The 14,773-nt window shown below is 36.6% G+C and overlaps 2 protein-coding genes across 2 annotated transcripts; one reads left to right on the forward strand and one right to left on the reverse strand.

The window, feature by feature from the left end:
- Positions 1 to 3,884: 3,884 nt before the first annotated feature.
- LOC126623505 (sugar carrier protein C) lies at positions 3,885 to 7,146 on the forward strand. The gene is made up of 4 exons (XM_050292406.1): positions 3,885 to 4,166; positions 4,263 to 4,585; positions 5,697 to 6,326; positions 6,553 to 7,146. The coding sequence occupies exons 1-4, from the start codon at positions 4,034 to 4,036 to the stop codon at positions 7,024 to 7,026; spliced, it is 1,560 nt and encodes a 519-aa protein (XP_050148363.1). The 5' UTR covers positions 3,885 to 4,033; the 3' UTR covers positions 7,027 to 7,146.
- A 3,981-nt stretch (positions 7,147 to 11,127) lies between these two features.
- LOC126623510 (vesicle-associated protein 4-2-like) lies at positions 11,128 to 13,599 on the reverse strand. The gene is made up of 7 exons (XM_050292411.1): positions 13,084 to 13,599; positions 12,590 to 12,660; positions 12,360 to 12,441; positions 12,017 to 12,135; positions 11,835 to 11,912; positions 11,589 to 11,708; positions 11,128 to 11,493 (listed from the first exon to the last, which is right to left on the reverse strand). The coding sequence occupies exons 1-7, from the start codon at positions 13,346 to 13,348 to the stop codon at positions 11,434 to 11,436; spliced, it is 795 nt and encodes a 264-aa protein (XP_050148368.1). The 5' UTR covers positions 13,349 to 13,599; the 3' UTR covers positions 11,128 to 11,433.
- Positions 13,600 to 14,773: the final 1,174 nt, after the last annotated feature.

Genomic DNA, 14,773 nt, shown 5'->3' on the forward strand with positions numbered 1-14,773 from the left:
TCTTAATAATTTAATGACTAAACGACTTTAGTTTTAATTGAATTTTTGCATACATAATTTTTATAAAATGATTTATAATGTGGACAACTTTGATTATAAACACAAATATTTATGAATAAATAACGAAGACTTTTGAGTATGAGTTCATACTCGTCCTTTTAAGTGGTCAAGTATTATTCAACAATGTATTTAGACCATGCAGAAGTCGTCGGCGGCTCTATTCGTATACGACAAACGATCACTGTGCAAGATTTCTTGCACGTTTGAAGTCATGACCATGGCACGTGTGAATCATCACAGCTTTTCAGAAGCTTCTGCATAATTTGGAGAGAGCAGAATGCAGTGGCGGTGATGATGAGAATCTCATCATGAGATGACTGGACGGCCAAACTTCCAAGTTTTCAACTGCAGTGGGTTCCCACATCCGTCGCTTGACGCTGTTTTTGTACTGGTCAAAGTCAAGCCAACCTTGTTTGAAAAATGAAACCCTAGAAGTGTATTTTTGCTTCTTAATTTTCTTTTTCTTTTTTTCGTTTCAGCTTGGAAACCCTACAACGGTACAAAAACCAAGCACAAGTTGAACACTTGCAGGTTCACCTTGGCGTATACATACCCTCTCTTGTGTTTGTGTTTATTGTACTCATTAGGTGCGTTGGAGATAGCATTAGAGATATTTCCGATTATGAAACATATCCCATTCATTAGTTTCTTCTATATAATAGGTATAAGGACGTGTATGTAGTTGGGATGATCTTAATAGACCAAAGGATGCCTTGACGCACTTTCATGTCTGTAAAACAAATAGAGTATAACCATAGACTAGAACAAAATCTTGTCGTTTAAGCTTCCGCCACTGAATTATATAGGATTTTCATGAAATAATTAACGTGGTGGTTTGGTTGATTCAAGTTAGGTTTTATAGGTGTGTCTACATATGATGTATTTGGATTTTGGACCCAACAAATCATACAGAAAAGTGCATGAAACTGAAAGCAAACTTCCCCTAAATAAAAAGGTAAAAAGAGACCATACAAGACATGTAGAGAAGTTTCTCAGATAGAAGATTAAGGGGCCAGGGAATAAGTAAAAGAGATTATTCAATTTTCTTTTCCTCTTTATATTTAGTCGCTTTTGCTTTATTTGAATTCATTGCATTGTCTTTTATGAGGCAGCACAAGGACTTAAAATTTAACTTTACAAATTGCTTACTTAAATTGCAATTTAGCTACCATACTTACATGTATTTATCACAATCATCATCTCGTTAATTAGGTGGGGGTTATATTAAATACATATATTCAAATTAATATATTTAACCGTTGAATGATAATTGTGTTAAACACATGTACATATATATCGTAGCTAATCCCTTTAATTTGAGTGAGTTTATATCAAATTGCATCTTACTAAAATCTCTTGTTTTTACTATTTGAAGATAATACGATGTGATCTCATTAAGATGTCGTTTTCTATATTTAATCACTTGACTAACATAGCAAAGTTAGTCCTACGTTCCTAACGTGGGATTAGTTTCCAAAATTGTTGGAAAACGCGTATCAAAAACACAATCAGTCCTTAATCCATTGGAGAAGGTTTGGTCCTGTGATAGTTAACTCTTGGTATATTTTAAAACTCTCGCCTATATCAGTCCCTCATCGAGCATAAGATAAAACATAAGTTCCGAATGTTCGACCCCAATAGTTCGTCTTAATAGTAAATTGCATCTCGTTAATGTTGAAAATTTTGAGTAGAAATTTCATTGTCCCACATTGGTCATTTTCCAAAAGGTCTCCTCACTTTATAAGGCTTTGTCTTTTATAGATAGTGATTGGAGTGGTGGATCATGGAGAATGAAATTGGACTCAACATTGGAGTTGGGCTTTGGGGTGTACTAATTAATATATAATTTCGAATTTACAATTCACTGAAAATCATCAATCCTTATATATTAATTATTAATTAATTATTAATTGAAAATCATCAATCCTTATATTAATTATTAATTAATTATTCACTGAAAATCATCAATCCTTATATTAATTATACGCAAGCCTGGATCTTCTATTTATGTGCTTAAATATTATTTCATTTAGTTTATTCTTTGTAATATATTTATTCACATTTATTATTAGCATATATAAGTTTATCACAGATTGTTGACATATCTCCAACAATTACTATAACAGTATTTCAAAGTATCAATTCATCTTCGAGTCTAATTGCGTAGACTTATAACTAAGCATGACATTAAATTAATTAATTGGTTATGAAGCATAAGTCCAAATGAGGGCATTGGTGTTGAAATCTCTTCACCATCATACGGGGCAGTGAAGCCACCTTAAGCACACTCCAAATTACTCAGGTTAGTAGGACGCTCGACTTACTCGAGAGTACGAATTGCATGAAAAAAGAAGGTAGGTACACAGCAGCTTTAAGTGGCAGATGTATTTTCCGGGACTTGAGGAACGACAACCAATAACACACCCTGTGGTCTAATCCCAATTATAGCCCCAGTATTACTTGTTATTACAATACCGCCACCCGGGATTAGGAACTCGTATTATTCTCGTGTATTCGTCCTTTGGCATCGCACTCGACCGACGGGACTACTTTTTCTGGGTTTCTGTAATTGTAAAGGCCTTTTAAGTCACGTACTCTCCAACTTTAATACAGTCCCGTGATCAAAATCAAAGCACTAATTAATCCAATCCTATCCAAAGTTTGAACCAACAACCAAGTATCCAAACACTATCCGGAACAAGCCAACCACGCAAAGGTTGTAGTTGGGAAGAGAGAGAACAAGAATGATATTACAACTTTTGACAGCTCAACAAAAAAAATTAACATCCTAATCCGGTACTTTTGGGGAATATTTTTGCTGAGTAATGTCCGATGTATAACATTAATGAAGAAATTTTTCGGTTTGCCGAGAACACTGTTCTGCATATCAAGTATGATAATACGGTTGAATTTTTTTCTAAGTCTACAACCAATTGTATTATTACACATAGTATATTGGACTGTGTTTCCGGCACACTGAAAAATCTCTCGTTACGATGTCACGGACCCTTATCCTTATGAGTTATCCTGCAGGCAATTACTATTTTATGGTTAAGTGACGTTTGCTGCTAAAAAGGTAAGAAAACATTTAAATGGTGAAGTTCCATATGGTTGAATTTTCCCACCAAACCTTCTCTGGTCATTTTCTCAATTTGTTCAAGTTGAAATTTTAATTGTTGGACAATAACATGGGTTTACATTTAGAGAAAACTTGCAAATTTTTTGAATTTGATTTTAATCCACCCTAAAACCCTTAGCATTAAAATTTTCAAATTTTCTGTTAGTTTTTATCCACAGACGAAAACAAATGATAAATTTGATAGAAAAATTAGACATAGTTGGTCGAGATCAAATTGATAGGTTTCAAAACATAAAACTAGAAACCCTAACCCTAAAACAGAAACAAATGACGACAGCTATAACTCCACACTAATCTGCAAGAGAGACAGACGAGAGGTTGAATTAGAGTTATTGAAAATAAAATTAAGATTGTTTAAGTAGACAAGTTGGAGGCTAAGAGTTATGCCAAAAATAAAATGTTCATAAAACTCTTTCATTTAACGTCTATTTGATGAAATAGACAAAAATTAGATGAACTGAAACTAAATGAGACAAAAAATGACAATTTTAAGAGACAAAATGGGACAAATCAATTTTATAAAATAAATTAAGATTAAATAACAGTTTCAACGACAAATTAATTAATAGGCGAAAATAAAAAGATAATTATTTTGTTTATTATTTTTTGACAGCTCAGCAGTTCTCTGTAAATTAAGAAATTGAATAACATTTTTCTCTTTATATACAGCAGCTCCTGCTTGCCCAAAGGCTCTCATCTTGTTCCTCTTTGGCCTATGTCCTCACTCTCTTTCTCTCTCTCTAGTCCAAATCTCTCTCTCTCTCTCTAAAACCCCTTTGCCTTCTCTCTCAGATCAAACCTCCTAGCATTTGAGTTTCCCCAAGAACCCTAACAATGCCTGCTGTTGGTATCCCGGCCGGTGGAAACGGCAAGGCCTACGTCGGAAATCTCACTCCTTACGTTCTTGTCACCTGTATCGTTGCCGCCATGGGTGGTCTGATTTTTGGCTACGATATCGGCATTTCCGGTACTTAAAATTTACCAGATCACAGTTTTAATTCCACTGTCAGAAAGTTTCTAAATTTTTTTTTATGATATTTATGTCATTTTCGTTCATGATCAGGTGGGGTAACGTCCATGGACTCGTTCCTGAAGAAGTTCTTTCCGTCGGTGTACCACAAGAAGGAGAAGGACAAGACGACGAACCAGTACTGTCAGTATGATAGTCAAACGTTGACCATGTTCACATCGTCGCTGTACTTGGCTGCTCTCATATCCTCGATTGTGGCCGCCACCGTGACGCGTAAGTTTGGCCGGAAACTGTCCATGTTGTTCGGCGGTCTTCTGTTCTGCGCCGGTGCTATCATCAACGGCGCTGCCAAAGCTGTCTGGATGTTGATTGTCGGCCGTATGTTGCTCGGTTTCGGCATCGGATTCTCCAATCAGGTAGACTACTGCTACACAGTTTTGATTATGATCTATCTGTTTAGACTGGGTGTGCGGAAATCATTTTCCGGGTCGAGAAATTTTGGTAATTTACATTATGTTTGATTGTTGTCCAATCAATGCAAGTTGTCCGTACAGAACAAGAAATGTACTGTTCGAAAAACAAACAAAAACAAAAGCCTAATGAGATTCTATTTGTTGGAGCGAAATTTCCTGCAGGAAGAAATACCTTCATAGATTTATTAACCACAATCCTCACGTTCGTCGAATTCCTCGTAAAAGGCGTTCCCGAACAATTTTTCTCCATAGCTTATCTGAGCGGGGTACTTGCAAGAGATATTCCAACACTTAAGTCAGTCGATTGATTTTCTTTTTGTTTCGAATAGTGATTTTCGCAATTTCTTTTTGTTTTTTTAACCAAAAGAAAACGGGAGCATGGAAATCATTAGGCTTTGTTTAGGCCTCGAAACCCAACATTTTCTTCAGATCTGATTTGAAAATACTTGGAACATGACAAAATTGGGTTTTTAGTACAAAACAGTTTCTGATTCAAATATTGGAATTAAAATTTCAAGCCTTTATGGATTTTTTCTGTTCCTCTGCTTTTGGCATAATACACTGTTTGGCTGCTGAGAAAATGTAGGAGAGAAAGTTTGCTTTTTTTTTTTTATTCCGTTTTCTCAGAAACCAAACAATGGGTGTGGCATGTGTGCGAAATTTAATTGGAAAAACTGAAACTTTGTCTTCAGCAACTACTTTTCACAAAGTTCCAGTCCATGTTCTGGTAGTCCGGTTTGTGACTTCACTTTTGCACCCTTTTTGGGCCTGCGTTTATTCCTAAATTTAATACAAATTGTCACTTTTCTTTGCTTCCTAATATAAAAAGAATTCACAAAAATGCTAAAACCCATGTGTGGCCCTGGACCATGACCGTTTTGTTCACTTTAATCAAATTGTTTGCAAAGTTAACTGTCATTATCCAAATGCAAATCTCGTTGACGGGAGTTAGGTCAGTTGGCCGGGTCAACCAGTTTGCCTATATGCGCTCTGAGTTCGAATCACCCTCTGTAAATTAGACTAATTAATTTTGATGTTTGTTTTGTGATTACAGTCAGTGCCACTCTACCTGTCTGAGATGGCGCCCTACAGATTCAGGGGAGCTCTCAACATTGGCTTCCAGTTATCAATCACGGTTGGTATCCTTGTGGCCAATGTGCTGAACTACTTCTTTGCCAAGATAAAGGGTGGCTGGGGATGGAGGTTGAGCTTGGGCGGCGCGATGGTCCCCGCCCTTATCATCACAATCGGCTCACTTGTCCTGCCGGACACTCCCAACTCCATGATTGAGCGCGGTCAACACGACGAAGCCAAGGCCAAGCTCCAACGCATTCGCGGCGTTGATGATGTTAGTGAGGAGTTCAGTGACCTGGTAGCAGCTAGTGAAGCAGCGAACAAAATCGAGGACCCGTGGAGAAACTTGTTGAGGAAGAAGTACAGACCTCACCTCTGCATGGCAATCCTCATTCCCTTCTTTCAGCAGCTCACTGGCATCAATGTGATCATGTTCTACGCGCCGGTTTTGTTCAACACAATCGGGTTTGGAGCTGATGCCTCGCTCATGTCGGCTGTGATCACCGGCAGTGTTAATGTAATTGCAACTATGGTCTCAATCTATGGTGTTGACAAGTGGGGAAGAAGGTTCCTTTTCCTTGAGGGTGGAGCTCAAATGTTGATTTGCCAGGTACTATTTTTATTACTTCCGCTATGGAACGAACTACCGTTTTTTATTAAACAGCGGATTGTCAATATGTCATTGGCAATGCATCGATATCATGATCACTAACAAAACGTATTTTGACATGTTATCGACACATTTGAAAGATACATATCAGTCCCCTCGATAACAAATGGACGTCATGCATAGAGAATTTCTGTTGATTTAATCAATGTTGTTTCTTAAATTGCAGGCAGTTGTGACAGCTTGTATTGCAGCAAAGTTTGGAGTGGATGGGAACCCTGGAGAATTGCCAAAGTGGTATGCAATTGTGGTGGTGTTGTTCATCTGCACATATGTTGCTGGATTCGCGTGGTCGTGGGGTCCCCTCGGATGGCTAGTCCCCAGTGAAATCTTCCCGTTGGAAATCCGATCAGCCGCACAGAGCGTCAACGTTTCAGTCAACATGATCTTCACCTTCATCGTGGCTCAAATCTTCTTGACAATGCTCTGCCACTTGAAGTTCGGGCTCTTCCTTTTCTTTGCATTCTTTGTGTTTGTGATGTCAATCTTCGTCTACTACTTCTTGCCGGAGACAAAGGGGATTCCGATCGAAGAGATGGGACAAGTATGGAGGACACATTGGTACTGGAAGAGATTCGTCAGTGAGGAAGATGGAGGAGGTTATGAGATGGGCAAGGCAGCGCAACCTGTCAAAAATGTGTAATTTAAGATATGGGCAAATATGCCTCATTTAATTTCAAGTTTTAGAGGGGTGTATTTAATTGAGAATTTGAGAGATTTTAATAGATTTATATATCTATGGAATTTAAGAGAGTTTAATTGATTTGTAGAGTTTCCATGAAAAAATTGAGGAGAGATGAGATTTGTGAATGCCTAAATTGTATTACGAAATCTCTCAAATTCCTCAACTTTTTAAAATTCTTTAAAATAAATTCCTAACTGAATACATCTGGAATGTTATAAACTTCCTTGAAATCCTAATTGAACACACCTCGATTTTTAAGGATTTTAGTAAATTATCTTAAAATCTTGATTAAATACATGTCGAATTTCAAAGAATTACTTAAAATTCTGATTGAATATCCTTAAACTCATTAAAAGAATTAAAATCTCTTAAACTCTTAATTGAATACATCATTCTTATTTTTGGTAGCAGTGAATATTATTGTTCCCACCGGCAAGGTTAATATAAAATTATTGTGCATTTATGTCCAATTTTATTTTTGCTATAAATTCCTTTTATTCAGTCATTTAAAGTTTTAAAGAACGAAAAATAAGATTTGAATGTAATTTTTTTCTTTCAAAATATAAGGTCACTTGAGACGCAGAAGAGCACACGACTATAACCTATAACCTACGTCCCAACAGTTTTGCTTTTTCAGTTTTCGGATTGGTGGTTGGGACCATCTTGAGTGAGATTTTTTTTTAATAACTTTTTGATATATTGGTCTGAATTTAAGCGTAAGTCACGCAACGAGCTAATCATAGGATTGAACCCGGAGTTTTCTCCATTTAATATAGTAGTTGCATATAGTTCTCAGTACTATAAATGAATGAAAACGGGACATGAGAGTTTTTCTCGTGTTTTGGAAAATGATTTTGTAAGTAATTGCTTGTATAAATTTTTTTAATGACCTAAGTAACATTTCTGAAAGCAAGCCTTAGCACAACATAAATGTTGCTCATTTGTGACTAAAAGGTCATAGGTTAGAAACAACCTCTTTGAAAAGTAAGAGTACGACTACATACGAAAATAGACGATCTCCCCTTGATCCCCACAAACACGAAACCCTGTTGGCTTGAGCTCACCCTAACAATCATTTGTGTGGAAAATAAGAAGGGAGTTAATGGGATGGAAGGGGAGCTGAATTCAACAACCAAATGAAGTTGCCATCACTCTCATAACTTTATTTCAAGTGGGGGGTGGGGATGGGAATCAAATGCCAGACACATGGTTTTGGTTGTTACCATTTTTCTTTCTTTCTGCAGTGTAATGATGGGATTGCAAGAAACTTTTGGTATTTTCATTCGAAGGTGGATTGTATGCCTTTCATTTCCATACTCTTCTCATCTCTTTTTATTTTGTGTGGTCACGGTTAAGCCACGTCAACATTTTATATTCCTATTACTTTTTGTTTTATTATTTTTATAAAAAAATCAATATAAAATGTTAACGTAGCTTAACCGTGACCACACAAATATGAGAGAATGAGAAGAGTATGGAAATGAGAGGGCAGACAATCCACCTCCTTTTCACCAAGCTTGAACGTGAATCCAAACAGATAAATCTTGTACGAATTACATGTCACATGCCAAAATCTTGTAGCAACAAAAGGAGAGGTGTGTAGGAGGTGTTTGTCAAATTTGTCACGGCCTTGCGATGAATCACAAGAAGAATCTCATGACTCGGATTTTTAAATGGATATGTTTTTGGATAGAATTGGATAGAAACTTGGGTATCATATGCTAACTATATATTCTTGTTTCAAAAGCACTTTTGTAGAAGAAGAAATTCTCAGGGGCTTTTTGCTTTTGGAGAGGGAGGGTTTGTTTGGAAGTGTTTTTAAAATAACTGAAAACATTTTTTTATGAAAAAAATTTTAAAACCAATTTTCAGTAAAAATACAAGTGTTTCTCCAAAAAGCAGTTTTTAGGATCCAAATTTTAATTTCACTAAAAATACTTTTAATATTTTTAAATGCACTTCCAAACGAGCCGTAAAGTCTGAGCTTTTCCCATTAAGATTTGCATCCAGGCTAAGCATCACCCTTGGTAGGCTAATGCATTTCCATTAAGATTTGTAAGGAATGTGATTATTTAATTTACTTATAGGAGGATGGGTTGGAAAATGAATCATTATAACTTTTTCTACCAAAATTATCCTTGCAAGTTTTTAATGACTAAAAGTAAAGTTTAACTTGTACAGGGGTATTTAGGTAATTAAACTAATTAATATTTCAATGGGAATTGTAATTGGCATTTCAAAAATCTCATTTTGTACTCCAAACTTTTTATAATTAGAAAGAAAAATACATTTGTGAGGAGTGTAGAATGAGATTTTTGGAATATTAATAGCATCCCCATTCCAATTTCCGACCGTTAGTAAACATTTTATTTGAATTCAACTGGTTAACATGTGACATATCCCACCTTTTGTTTGAGAGGTGCGACATATAGATAACGCATGTGAGTTTTACCTTATTAAAGAAATAGTACAAATATGATACAAAAAATATGGTAAAGGATAATATTTTCGGAGTTTTAACGAAAAGCCTGCGGTACTGTTCACTTTAACGAAAAGCCACATTTTTACACTAAAAAGTCAAACCTTGTACTATTCATTTTACCCTTTATTTTGTCCTTACCGTTAAAACTCAAAGTTTTCAAGCTATTTTCATTTGTTTTCCTTAATATTTTTGCATAACAAAATAGTTAAAAAGCATATATATCGAAATGGTACAAAATAATCGAACTTTGTGATACGATTTTTCCTGTCCAAGTCCAAAGTTGTTAGCTTTGTGCCCAACAATTTAAGTACATGACTTTGTGAAGGGACTCTTCAGCCTGGGCCTGCGTTCTTGTACCACATCCAGTTTCATTACCTCCACTCGCCGGATTACTATTGCACGATAACAAGAACTTTCGACTGATCTGCTCGTGCTTGCTCTTGACGTTACGGCTTAGTGGCATTTCTATTTCACAACAGCCTCCCAAGGTGCATGCGATCACGTCTAACCGATAACTCATGATGTATTTGCTCATTCAACGAACTCGATTTTTTATCCTTCTTTTTTTGTCTGTTGGAACTGGGTATGTACTGGGTGGTTACTGAAGAAGTGAGATTATATAGAGGGAGCTTGGCACACTGTATTAGAAGGAATGGGGCTTCGTTGGCACACTGTATTAGAAGGAATGGGGCTTCGTGGTTTTGGATAACCCTTAAAACTAAAAACCATTGGTAGGAAGCCGTGGTTTCTATTGTTACCATTGGCCCATGATGTCTTGTTTTCAGCATATCGTTATTCACACATTCATTTTTACATCTGACACATCTTGTTAATTTTTTATCATTAATCTTCTTCAATTCATTTGTCAGTAAAAATAGGCATGTTTAACGCTATCCTGTTATTATTATGAATTTGGTGGTCGCCGAAGCTTCTTGGCCATAAACGTGTAGTGTGGCCAACGTATAGTTCTACCATATACATCTTGTGTTTGGTCAGTCAGTGTTACGACAAGTAATCTCAGCTACTTATACTGTGGTTAGACCTGTAAACGGATCCGATTTGGGTCTGGTTCAATCCAACTTGTTAAGTTAACGGATCATCTGAACCTGACTCGTTAAGCTAACGGGTCACCTGAACCCAACCCGTTAAGCTAACAGGTCATCCGTTTAACCCGTTAACAATTATTATTATTATTATTATTATTATTATTATTATTATTATTATTATTATTTTGCATAAAGTTTATTTTTTGTTGTTAAAACTTTACTGAAATTAATAAAACATCATCAACTAACAGGTCTAACGGGTTGACCCAAAATGACACTTTATTGAACGGGTTGTTAACTGGTTCACCCGTTAGCGACCCGACTCGTTAAACATCCATCCAAATACTAATATTAACGGATCGGATCCAAAATGCCGAGTCTAACGTTAAACATCCATCCAAATACTCATATTAACGAGTCGGGTCCAAAATGTCAGATCTAATTGCGGTCTAGTAATATTTAATGCTCACATAAAACATTTTGTGAAAATCAAAGGGTTCCATTTTTCACAAGAAATGTAAGAGACTCCACTTCAAATTGTAATTTTTATTTCCCGCTAATTATTCCTTAATGCTCACGTAAAACATATTGCGAAAATCAATGCCGAAAACATTTCGCGAAAATTACAAAGAGACCACTTCAAGATGTTTTCTTTTTTACATCAATGTATATAACATCGGACTGTCCTCGTCCTCGTCCTTTTTTTTCTTCTTTTCATTTTCAATACAACGTTCTTCACATGACCGAAAGATAAAAATAAACGATGGTTACAAATGATACACCGAAGTAGACTGTTGATTCGCACTCGCATCAGAAAAAGCCGCACGAAACAAATGCTCATGCAGAGTCCACGCCTTCACCTTGCTGCCGAGCAAGATATCTTTCCCTCCTCTCCTTCTAAACAAGACACAAAGGGCGGAAATGAATGAAGCGCATAAGAAGGTATTCGCTGCACAAGCAATTTTCGTGTGACAAAAGAACAATGCACTCACCCATTCATCTATGACAAGTCCTTCTCCGATAATCTTTGGACCAGCATCTTCCGCAGGTTGCTTGCTCGCCTCAAGCGCAGCATCAGCATCAGCTAACTGACGCTTCAGTTTTTCCATAGCCTTTGAGGAAACAAAAAAGTATTAATCTCTTAACATAAATGTGAAGCGAAAGCAATGCAGGTCCGTGATATACATTCACAAACAGAAATATTGACCTCAAGTTAATTTCATGTCAACCACACTTACAGGAGTAGAACGCTCTGGATCTAGAAAGACAACCCGTAGTATCTGCTCTACGGCCACTTGCTCCTTTTGCTCATCAAACTGTTACCAAGAAATTTACCAGTGAACACATTTATATGACCAGCTACAAAATTAGAAATTTATAACTTGAGATAGCATTTAAAGGTTGCATGCTATTTACGTACCAGCTCAGGCACATACTCCATTGGTCCCTTCACCTTCAAGCTCATGATTTTAAACTTAACTCTGCTCTTTTGATCCACTAGTTTTTCATTGTTCTCGGGTACCTCAACAAACTTGAATACTACCGTAACAAACCAAAATAACAAAAAAAACTTGTTAAAAGGCCAAAACAAGTTAAAGCTTGAGAAGAAACTATCCACATAAAAACGATGGAACTTCTAATTTTATAAGAGACAATTCCATTAACGAAGAACAGAAGACCGTACAAAGGGGCAATACCATTTCCAACACTACAAAATAAAGGGAAATGAACTGAATTGCAGAAAGTTATACAGAAACCATTACCAGTCGCTATAAGACTCTCGCCAGGACTAAGAATGGCTCCTGGAGGACGCATGAAACAACTTTTCGGTGCAGTTGTTTGGAACTGAAGCAAGAAAACTCGTTAGAAAAAATCAATCAAGATAAGAAACTCTAACAACGTCAACCACATTATTCTTCACCAAACATTCTCAAATTACAAAAATTCCGAGAAACCACAGAACAGAAGTAAAACCGCAAACATGAGACGGTACCTTGAATGCTACAAAGGATTTGCTGGTGTTTTTAATTCTAATGGCACTCCTAACCTGCTTCCCGGGTTCACCTTCAAGAAACAGAGTCCATACACATAAATAAGCAAATAAATCATCAAGCAACAAACCCAACACCGAAATAAATCAGCTAACCAATTTGATTTCCCTCTATAGCCACTAACTCATTCGAAAAATCGCGACAGCATCACGAAAATCATCGATTGCATCCATAAAAACAATATTAATCACCGGATTACCGACGTGATTAGCATAATAACACGAATTGCAACTTGCAAATGCATTTTTACAGTTTCCTTGATCCTAAAACCAGCAACAAAATCTAAAATTCAAAAGCAATTCTATAAATCCACAACAATTAATCACAATCTACACACAGCTATTTCAGGTAAACGCAATTAAATCATAAAATACCAAATATGGAATAAAACTAATTAAATTAAATTAATAAAATTGATAATTGGACAGAGACGTACAAGGAAAATAGAGTTTATTGTGGGGATCGAGCTTGAGCCTACGGCGAGTCGGAAGCAGCGACCTGGCGACGGACGACACCGAATTCGCGGCGTTTTGATTCGATCCGTCGCCGTGAGCGTTACTATGCTGGTGGGGAGCGTTGTGCGACGACGAGGACGACGTCGTAACGGCGGCGTTCCCGGACGTCCGAAACGGCCGCTTGAAGAAACCCCAGACTTTTCCGTCGGACGAAGACGACGACGACTTTTGGTCAGGGATGGCCATCTCTCAGAGCATTAGACAGAGGCGAAACGGCGTCGTATGTCTGTAGGTCTCGGCGCAGCAAATCGGAACTGACGGAGAGGATTCAATTGGATTTGACCGATTCAGTTCACGTCCGACCTTGTTGTGCTTACCTTTGTGGCGTCCTTCCTCCCCCTCCTCCTTCTGTAGCTTTTCTACTTCAACGCCATTAAAACGACGTCGCACACAGCATAGAATGCTTTTTAGCTTTCTGTTAAAGTGAACCAATGGGTTGACGTGAATGGTTGTTGAGTTGACTTTGTTTAAACCAGGTGCCGAGTGGAGATAAACCTAAAATGTGAATTCGGATTCTCGCCGGATCCTCTTTGTGAGGATTTTGAAAATTCGTGAATCGTGTTCGTACATCGTATGGTCATAAATAAAAAATATTCGGAGATTCTTGAATCGTGTACAATGAACGAACATGATTTACAGAACTCCAGCATCCTCACCAAAAAAATTCGAAGAGGATCCTGTTGGCTAAAATGTCGTGTAATTACGGTTGTTGATTACAAATTAATAAAACATTATTAGATATGAAGAATCATGAGACACGTTGTTGATTTGAGATACCGTCATTGTAATGATTTTAGGGGAGAAGATTTGACTGCTTCATTCTTGTGATCACTATCACACCCATGTTATATTGTCTTTTGAGTTATCATACGAAGAACATGGTCGAACTGCCCCATTGAAAACCTCATCTTGTGACTTGAGTTTCTTAGTGGAGTTGTTGTATTCATCAAATTCTTAGTTGTTTTACAAAATTCTTGAATGCATAGTTAAATCCAATATAGGTTGTGAGCACGAAAAAAATTATCGTGATACGATCATTTTCACCACGTCATATCAGAAGCATAATTTGCATAACAAGGTATACCATTACGTTGCTCCATACCAATAATACAAGAACATTTATTTGTATTACCAGTGTTATATAAGTTATTTTTCTAAATCATAGCAGTTTTCTCTATTTTTTTTCCAAGAAGACGTAATAATATTTTGGACTTTGAATATATGATTAATTTTTCTATTTTTTTTAGTATTTTTATTTACTTTTGCAGTCAATCAAGGCCTAATTGGAGGCGTCGTGTTCAATTAATAGCATAGAATGCAATGCATAAGTAGTAACATTCCACCCACTAAAGCCCAAAACAAATAATAATATAAGACTCAAAGGTCATACATTCCATACCAAATACGCGTTGAACAATCCATTTTTCAAATTAAATTTGACGGTTAAATATTAAAAATGATTTGTAGGGTTAAAAAGAAATGTCTAGATAACACAACTCCTTAAAAAATATAACTAAAACAAAAACCGTGAATATGGTATCAAAATGAGCTAAATACATTTTGCTCCCCAACGTCCAAAGCGTGACAAAAGCATTATATATGATGCAGTTC

The sequence above is a fragment of the Malus sylvestris genome, chromosome 5 (genome assembly GCF_916048215.2).
Source record: "Malus sylvestris chromosome 5, drMalSylv7.2, whole genome shotgun sequence".
In the NCBI taxonomy this organism is placed as follows: domain Eukaryota; kingdom Viridiplantae; phylum Streptophyta; class Magnoliopsida; order Rosales; family Rosaceae; genus Malus; species Malus sylvestris.